We start from the raw sequence: 9604 nt of genomic DNA, 5'->3' as shown, positions 1-9604 counted from the left end.
TGCCCCACCCTACAGCACCGTGCCCCACCCTACAGCACCGTGCCCACCCTACAGCACCGTGCCCCACCCTACAGCACCGTGCCCCACCCTACAGCACCGTGCCCCACCCTACAGCACCGTGCCCCACCCTACAGCACCGTGCCCCACCCTACAGCACCGTGCCCCACCCTACAGCACCGTGCCCCACCCTACAGCACCGTGCCCCACCCTACAGCACCGTGCCCCACCCTACAGCACCGTGCCCCACCCTACAGCACCGTGCCCACCCTACAGCACCGTGCCCACCCTACAGCACCGTGCCCACCCTACAGCACCGTGCCCACCCTACAGCACCGTGCCCCACCCTACAGCACCGTGCCCCACCCTACAGCACCGTGCTCACGCTACAGCACCGAGCCCACGCTACAGCACCGTGCCCACCCTACAGCACCGTGCCCACCCTACAGCACCGTGCCCACCCTACAGCACCGTGCCCACCCTACAGCACCGTGCCCCACCCTACAGCACCGTGCCCCACCCTACAGCACCGTGCCCCACCCTACAGCACCGTGCCCCACCCTACAGCACCGTGCCCCACCCTACAGCACCGTGCCCCACCCTACAGCACCGTGCCCACCCTACAGCACCGTGCCCCACGCTACAGCACCGTGCCCACCCTACAGCACCGTGCCCACGCTACAGCACCGTGCCCACGCTACAGCACCGTGCCCACGCTACAGCACTGAGCCCACGCTACAGCACCGTGCCCCACCCTACAGCACCGTGCCCACCCTACAGCACCGTGCCCCACGCTACAGCACCGTGCCCACCCTACAGCACCGTGCCCACGCTACAGCACCGTGCCCACGCTACAGTGATGGATGACGTCTGAACCCTTATCTCGTCTATACGGCATACATAGACGCGATAAAACACCTAAATTATTGGGATCGTCTCAAAGCTCTCCAAATGTACTCACTAGAAAGGAGACGAGAGAGATACCAAATAATATACACCTGGAAAATACTAGAGGGCCAGGTCCCAGATCTGCACAGTAAAATAACAACGTACTGGAGTGAACATATGGAAGAAAATGCAGAATAGAACCAGTGAAGAGCAGAGGTGCCATAGGCACAATCAGAGAACACTGTATAAACATCAGAGGTCCGCGGTTGTTTAACGTCCTCCCAGCGAACACCCAGGCTACAGCTCCATGGCTACAGCACCGAGGCTACAGCACCGAGGCTACAGCACCGAGGCTACAGCACCGAGGCTACAGCACCCAGGTTACAGCACCGAGGCTACAGCACCCAGGTTACAGCACCGAGGCTACAGCACCGAGGCTACAGCACCCAGGCTACAGCACCGAGGCTACAGCACCCAGGCTACAGCACCGAGGCTACAGCACCCAGGCTTCAGCACCCAGGCTTCAGCACCCAGGCTTCAGCACCCAGGCTACAGCACCCAGGCTACAGCACCCAGGCTACAGCACCGAGGCTTCAGCACCCAGGCTACAGCACCCAGGCTACAGCACCCAGGCTACAGCACCCAGAGGCTACAGCACCCAGAGGCTACAGCACCGAGGCTACAGCACCGAGGCTACAGCACCCAGGCTACAGCACCCAAGCTACAGCACCCAGGACACAGCACCCAGGCTACAGCACCCAGAGGCTACAGCACCCAGAGGCTACAGCACCCAGAGGCTACAGCACCCAGAGGCTACAGCACCCAGAGGCTACAGCACCCAGAGGCTACAGCACCCAGAGGCTACAGCACCCAGAGGCTACAGCACCCAGAGGCTACAGCACCCAGAGGCTACAGCACCCAGAGGCTACAGCACCCAGAGGCTACAGCACCCAGGCTACAGCACCCAGGCTACAGCACCCACAGCACGAGCATGATGACAAAAGGAGGAAGGTGAGGGCGTTGAGGATGTTAGGAGGCGGGAACCTCTCCCCTACACCCTCCTCCACCAGCTGGTAGCTCTCGTCTCCTCCACCAGCTGGCAGCTCTCGTCTCCTCCACCAGCTGGCAGCTCTCGTCTCCTCCACCAGCTGGCAGCTCCCGTCTCCTCCACCAGCTGGCAGCTCCCGTCTCCTCCACCAGCTGGCAGCTCCCGTCTCCTCCACCAGCTGGCAGCTCCCGTCTCCTCCACCAGCTGGCAGCTCCCGTCTCCTCCACCAGCTGGCAGCTCCCGTCTCCTCCACCAGCTGGCAGCTCTCGTCTCCTCCACCAGCTGGCAGCTCCCGTCTCCTCCACCAGCTGGCAGCTCCCGTCTCCTCCACCAGCTGGCAGCTCTCGTCTCCTCCACCAGCTGGCAGCTCCCGTCTCCTCCACCAGCTGGCAGCTCCCGTCTCCAGTACTATAATACAACTTTTGAACTTACCTCCTCCAAGTCGTTGACTGTCTGCCTACAAAGAGGCATTTTGGAGACGAAATTGCTGGTTGGAGGCGAAGAAATGTCATCTTTGACCTCGCTGATGTAGTCGTTAACAGTAATGAACTCCGGCATGGTGCCTGGCACAGGCAATCAGCCGCCTTTCACAAGAAAGAAGAAATTCCACTGGAGCACAACTAGCGAACGTCTACACTCCGTCACTGCCTCACGAACACTGGTGTTGTGACGCAGATGGCAGCACGTGCAAACAGGGTGGAAACTCCTCCCTGCGCATGCGCCAACCCGAGCCGCCAAACATGAAAACAAATTATCTTGATTTTATTTGTACTTAAAATAAGTAGCAATAACACATCGCTGCAACTCACTTCCAATTAATAGTATTGAAATCTCACACGCTATCGATATGTGTCCACAAGCATGCCATAAGTTATGTAGAAGAATCTGGTTCCATCTTAGATGCTAACTCAACCGTTCACTTCTCCCATAATTCACTGTTAGTGCTCACCTAGTTGTGCTTGCGGGGGTTGAGCTTCGGCTCTTTGGTCCCGCCTCTCAACTGTCAATCAACTGGTGTATCAGCTCCTGAGCCTATTGAGGTCTATCATATCTACAATTGAAACTGTGTATGGAGTCAGCGTCCACCACATCACATCCTAATGCAATCAATTTTTTTACTTCTCTAATACTGAAAAACTCCTTTTTAATGTCTCTGTGGCTCATTTGGGCACTCAGTTTCCACTGTGTCTCCTAGAGCGTGTACCATCCGTGTTACATAAACGGTCCTTATCGAACATGTCAAATTTCCCTGCGAATTTTATATGTGGTGATCATGTCTCCCCGACCTCTTTTGTTTTCCAGCGATGTTATGTGCATTTCACTCAGCCTTACCTCGTAACTCATTCCTCTTAGTTCTGGGATTAGTCTAAAGGCATAAAAGGGATTGGTTTCACGAATATGGTATACAAGGTTCTAATTTATTCCTTACACAAATTTATAAAGGCAGTTCTGATGTTAGGCAGCCTCGCATACAGCACTGATGATTATATTTTTTGTGGGTTTAAGGAGACAGGTTTGGTGTGATATCAGCTCCTACATCCTTCTCTCTGTCCGTATCTCTGAGGACGTCTCGGGGGCACGTTGAGCCCTGTAATAATCGCAAGGTAACGGCAAGGCAAGGTAACCACAGGGCAAGGTAACTGCAAGCAAGGTAACTGCAAGCAAGGTAACCGCAAGGCAAGGTAACTGCAAGGCAAGGTAACTGCAAGCAAGGTAACCGCAAGGCAAGGTAACTGCAAGGCAAGGTAACCACAAGGCAAGGTAACTGCAAGCAAGGTAACCGCAAGGCAAGGTAACTGCAAGCAAGGTAACCACAAGGCAAGGTAACTGCAAGCAAGGTAACCACAAGGCAAGGTAACCGCAAGGCAAGGTAACTGCAAGGCAAGGTAACTGCAAGGCAAGGTAACTGCAAGCAAGGTAACCGCAAGGCAAGGTAACTGCAAGGCAAGGTAACTGCAAGCAAGGTAACCGCAAGGCAAGGTAACTGCAAGGCAAGGTAACCATAAGGCAAGGTAACTGCAAGCAAGGTAACTGCAAGGCAAGGTAACTGCAAGCAAGGTAACCGCAAGGCAAGGTAACTGCAAGGCAAGGTAACCACAAGGCAAGGTAACTGCAAGCAAGGTAACAGCAAGGCAAGGTAACTGCAAGGCAAGGTAACCGCAAGGCAAGGTAACTGCAAGGCAAGGTAACCACAAGGCAAGGTAACTGCAAGCAAGGTAACCGCAAGGCAAGGTAACTGCAAGGCAAGGTAACTGCAAGCAAGGTAACCACAAGGCAAGGTAACTGCAAGCAAGGTAACAGCAAGGCAAGGTAACTGCAAGGCAAGGTAACCGCAAGGCAAGGTAACTGCAAGGCAAGGTAACCACAAGGCAAGGTAACTGCAAGGCAAGGTAACCACAAGGCAAGGTAACCACAAGGCAAGGTAACCACAAGGCAAGGTAACTGCGAGCAAGGTAACCGCAAGGAAAGGTAACTGCAAGCAAGGTAACTGCAAGCAAGGTAACCACAAGGCAAGGTAACCACAAGGCAAGGTAACCACAGGGCAAGGTAACTGCAAGGCAAGGTAACTGCAAGCAAGGTAACCGCAAGGCAAGGTAACCACAAGGCAAGGTAACCGCAAGGCAAGGTAACTGCAAGGCAAGGTAACCACAAGGCAAGGTAACTGCAAGCAAGGTAACCGCAAGGCAAGGTAACTGCAAGCAAGGTAACCACAAGGCAAGGTAACCACAAGGCAAGGTAACCACAAGGAAAGGTATCCACAAGGCAAGGTAACTGCAAGGCAAGGTAACTGCAAGGCAAGGTAACTGCAAGCAAGGTAACCGCAAGGCAAGGTACCTGCAAGCAAAGAAACCGCAAGGCAAGGTAACTGCAAGCAAGGTAACCGCAAGGAAAGGTAACTGCAAGCAAGGTAACTGCAAGCAAGGTAACCACAAGGCAAGGTAACCACAAGGCAAGGTAACCACAAGGCAAGGTAACTGCAAGCAAGGTAACCGCAAGGACAGGTAACTGCAAGCAAGGTAACTGCAAGCAAGGTAACCACAAGGCAAGGTAACCACAAGGCAAGGTAACCACAGGGCAAGGTAACTGCAAGCAAGGTAACCGCAAGGAAAGGTAACTGGAAGCAAGGTAACTGCAAGCAAGGTAACCACAAGGCAAGGTAACCACAAGGCAAGGTAATTGCAGCAAGGTAACTGCAAGCAAGGTAACTGCAAGGCAAGGTAACTGCAAGGCAAGGTAACCGCAAGGCAAGGTAACCACAAGGCAAGGTAACTGCAAGCAAGGTAACTGCAAGGCAAGGTAACTGCAAGCAAGGTAACTGCAAGCAAGGTAACAGCAAGCAAGGTAACCGCAAGGCAAGTTAACTGCAAGGCAAGGTAACCGCAAGGCAAGGTAACTGCAAGGCAAGGTAACCGCAAGGCAAGGTAACTGCAAGGCAAGGTAACCGCAAGGCAAGGTAACTGCAAGGCAAGGTAACCGCAAGGCAAGGTAACTGCAAGGCAAGGTAACCGCAAGGCAAGGTAACTGCAAGGCAAGGTAACCGCAAGGCAAGGTAACTGCAAGCAAGGTAACCGCAAGGCAAGGTAACTGCAAGCAAGGTAACCGCAAGGCAAGGTAACCACAAGGCAAGGTAACTGCAAGCAAGGTAACTGCAAGGCAAGGTAACTGCAAGCAAGGTAACCACAGGGCAGGGTAACCACAAGGCAAGGTAACTGCAAGCAAGGTAACTGCAAGCAAGGTAACTGCAAGCAAGGTAACCGCAAGGCAAGGTAACTGCAAGGCAAGGTAACCGCAAGGCAAGGTAACTGCAAGGCAAGGTAACCGCAAGGCAAGGTAACTGCAAGGCAAGGTAACCGCAAGGCAAGGTAACTGCAAGCAAGGTAACCGCAAGGCAAGGTAACTGCAAGCAAGGTAACCGCAAGGCAAGGTAACCACAAGGCAAGGTAACTGCAAGCAAGGTAACTGCAAGGCAAGGTAACTGCAAGCAAGGTAACCACAGGGCAAGGTAACCACAAGGCAAGGTAACTGCAAGCAAGGTAACTGCAAGCAAGGTAACTGCAAGCAAGGTAACCGCAAGGCAAGGTAACTGCAAGGCAAGGTAACCGCAAGGCAAGGTAACTGCAAGGCAAGGTAACCGCAAGGCAAGGTAACTGCAAGGCAAGGTAACCGCAAGGCAAGGTAACTGCAAGCAAGGTAACCGCAAGGCAAGGTAACTGCAAGCAAGGTAACCACAAGGAAAGGTAACTGCAAGCAAGGTAACTGCAAGCAAGGTAACCGCAAGGCAAGGTATCTACAAGGCAAGGTAACCACAAGGCAAGGTAACTGCAAGCAAGGTAACTGCAAGGCAAGGTAACCACAAGGCAAGGTAACTGCAAGCAAGGTAACCGCAAGCAAGATAACCACAAGGCAAGGTAACTGCAAGCAAGGTAACTGCAAGGCAAGGTAACTGCAAGGCAAGGTAACTGCAAGGCAAGGTAACTGCAAGGCAAGGTAACTGCAAGCAAGGTAACTGCAAGCAAGGTAACTGCAAGCAAGGTAACCGCAAGGCAAGGTAACTGCAAGCAAGGTAACCGCAAGGCAAGGTAACTGCAAGCAAGGTAACCGCAAGGCAAGGTAACCACAAGGCAAGGTAACTGCAAGCAAGGTAACTGCAAGGCAAGGTAACTGCAAGCAAGGTAACCACAGGGCAAGGTAACCACACGGCAAGGTAACTGCAAGCAAGGTAACTGCAAGCAAGGTAACTGCAAGCAAGGTAACCGCAAGGCAAGGTAATTGCAAGGCAAGGTAACCGCAAGGCAAGGTAACTGCAAGGCAAGGTAACCGCAAGGCAAGGTAACTGCAAAGCAAGGTAACCGCAAGGCAAGGTAACTGCAAGCAAGGTAACCGCAAGGCAAGGTAACTGCAAGCAAGGTAACTGCAAGCAAGGTAACTGCAAGCAAGGTAACTGCAAGGCAAGGTAACTGCAAGCAAGGTAACCGCAAGGCAAGGTAACTGCAAGCAAGGTAACTGCAAGCAAGGTAACTGCAAGCAAGGTAACTGCAAGGCAAGGTAACTGCAAGCAAGGTAACCGCAAGGCAAGGTAACTGCAAGCAAGGTAACCGCAAGGCAAGGTAACCACAAGGCAAGGTAACTGCAAGCAAGGTAACTGCAAGGCAAGGTAACTGCAAGCAAAGAAACCGCAAGGCAAGGTAACTGCAAGCAAGGTAACCGCAAGGAAAGGTAACTGCAAGCAAGGTAACTGCAAGCAAGGTAACCACAAGGCAAGGTAACCACAAGGCAAGATAACCACAAGGCAAGGTAACTGCAAGCTAGGTAACCGCAAGGAAAGGTAACTGCAAGCAAGGTAACTGCAAGCAAGGTAACCACAAGGCAAGGTAACCACAAGGCAAGGTAACCACAGGGCAAGGTAACTGCAAGCAAGGTAACCGCAAGGAAAGGTAACTGCAAGCAAGGTAACTGCAAGCAAGGTAACCACAAGGCAAGGTAACCACAAGGCAAGGTAACCACAGGGCAAGGTAACTGCAAGGCAAGGTAACTGCAAGGCAAGGTAACTGCAAGCAAGGTAACCGCAAGGCAAGGTAACCACAAGGCAAGGTAACCGCAAGGCAAGGTAACTGCAAGGCAAGGTAACCACAAGGCAAGGTAACTGCAAGCAAGGTAACCGCAAGGCAAGGTAACTGCAAGCAAGGTAACCACAAGGCAAGGTAACCACAAGGCAAGGTAACCACAAGGAAAGGTATCCACAAGGCAAGGTAACTGCAAGGCAAGGTAACTGCAAGGCAAGGTAACTGCAAGCAAGGTAACCGCAAGGCAAGGTAACTGCAAGCAAAGAAACCGCAAGGCAAGGTAACTGCAAGCAAGGTAACCGCAAGGAAAGGTAACTGCAAGCAAGGTAACTGCAAGCAAGGTAACCACAAGGCAAGGAAACCACAAGGCAAGGTAACCACAAGGCAAGGTAACTGCAAGCAAGGTAACCGCAAGGACAGGTAACTGCAAGCAAGGTAACTGCAAGCAAGGTAACCACAAGGCAAGGTAACCACAAGGCAAGGTAACCACAGGGCAAGGTAACTGCAAGCAAGGTAACCGCAAGGAAAGGTAACTGGAAGCAAGGTAACTGCAAGCAAGGTAACCACAAGGCAAGGTAACCACAAGGCAAGGTAATTGCAGCAAGGTAACTGCAAGCAAGGTAACTGCAAGGCAAGGTAACTGCAAGGCAAGGTAACCGCAAGGCAAGGTAACCACAAGGCAAGGTAACTGCAAGCAAGGTAACTGCAAGGCAAGGTAACTGCAAGCAAGGTAAATGCAAGCAAGGTAACTTTAAGCAAGGTAACCGCAAGGCAAGGTAACTGCAAGGCAAGGTAACCGCAAGGCAAGGTAACTGCAAGGCAAGGTAACCGCAAGGCAAGGTAACTGCAAGGCAAGGTAACCGCAAGGCAAGGTAACTGCAAGGCAAGGTAACCGCAAGGCAAGGTAACTGCAAGGCAAGGTAACCGCAAGGCAAGGTAACTGCAAGGCAAGGTAACCGCAAGGCAAGGTAACTGCAAGCAAGGTAACCGCAAGGCAAGGTAACTGCAAGCAAGGTAACCGCAAGGCAAGGTAACCACAAGGCAAGGTAACTGCAAGCAAGGTAACTGCAAGGCAAGGTAACTGCAAGCAAGGTAACCACAGGGCAAGGTAACCACAAGGCAAGGTAACTGCAAGCAAGGTAACTGCAAGCAAGGTAACTGCAAGCAAGGTAACCGCAAGGCAAGGTAACTGCAAGGCAAGGTAACCGCAAGGCAAGGTAACTGCAAGGCAAGGTAACCGCAAGGCAAGGTAACTGCAAGGCAAGGTAACCGCAAGGCAAGGTAACTGCAAGCAAGGTAACCGCAAGGCAAGGTAACTGCAAGCAAGGTAACCACAAGGAAAGGTAACTGCAAGCAAGGTAACTGCAAGCAAGGTAACCGCAAGGCAAGGTATCTACAAGGCAAGGTAACCACAAGGCAAGGTAACTGCAAGCAAGGTAACTGCAAGGCAAGGTAACCACAAGGCAAGGTAACTGCAAGCAAGGTAACTGCAAGAAAGGTAACTGCAAGCAAGGTAACCGCAAGCAAGATAACCACAAGGCAAGGTAACTGCAAGCAAGGTAACTGCAAGGCAAGGTAACTGCAAGGCAAGGTAACTGCAAGGCAAGGTAACTGCAAGCAAGGTAACTGCAAGCAAGGTAACTGCAAGCAAGGTAACCGCAAGGCAAGGTAACTGCAAGCAAGGTAACCGCAAGGCAAGGTAACTGCAAGCAAGGTAACCGCAAGGCAAGGTAACCACAAGGCAAGGTAACTGCAAGCAAGGTAACTGCAAGGCAAGGTAACTGCAAGCAAGGTAACCACAGGGCAAGGTAACCACACGGCAAGGTAACTGCAAGCAAGGTAACTGCAAGCAAGGTAACTGCAAGCAAGGTAACCGCAAGGCAAGGTAATTGCAAGGCAAGGTAACCGCAAGGCAAGGTAACTGCAAGGCAAGGTAACCGCAAGGCAAGGTAACTGCAAAGCAAGGTAACCGCAAGGCAAGGTAACTGCAAGCAAGGTAACCGCAAGGCAAGGTAACTGCAAGCAAGGTAACTGCAAGCAAGGTAACTGCAAGCAAGGTAACTGCAAGGCAAGGTAACTGCAAGCAAGGTAACCGCAAGGCAAGGTA

General features: G+C 52.5%; 1 protein-coding gene across 6 annotated transcripts in view; it reads right to left on the bottom strand.

Moving 5' to 3' along the window:
• Positions 1 to 2594, bottom strand: part of Asap (ArfGAP domain of ASAP) — a 956637-nt gene extending 954043 nt beyond the window's left edge. For 5 of the 6 annotated variants that reach the window (XM_069306344.1, XM_069306347.1, XM_069306345.1 and 2 more), the window contains exon 1: positions 2366 to 2588. In XM_069306344.1, coding sequence (XP_069162445.1) covers positions 2366 to 2491 — 126 coding nt within the window. In that variant the 5' untranslated portion in view covers positions 2492 to 2588. Of the gene's footprint in view, positions 1 to 2365 lie in introns of all 6 variants that reach the window. The other variant, XM_069306348.1, reaches the window with a different exon arrangement.
• Between the last annotated feature and the right edge of the window lie 7010 nt (positions 2595 to 9604).

The sequence above is a fragment of the Procambarus clarkii genome, chromosome 57 (assembly GCF_040958095.1).
Source record: "Procambarus clarkii isolate CNS0578487 chromosome 57, FALCON_Pclarkii_2.0, whole genome shotgun sequence".
NCBI classification, from domain to species: Eukaryota; Metazoa; Arthropoda; class Malacostraca; order Decapoda; family Cambaridae; genus Procambarus; species Procambarus clarkii.
This window is presented reverse-complemented; position numbering and strand designations above follow the sequence as displayed.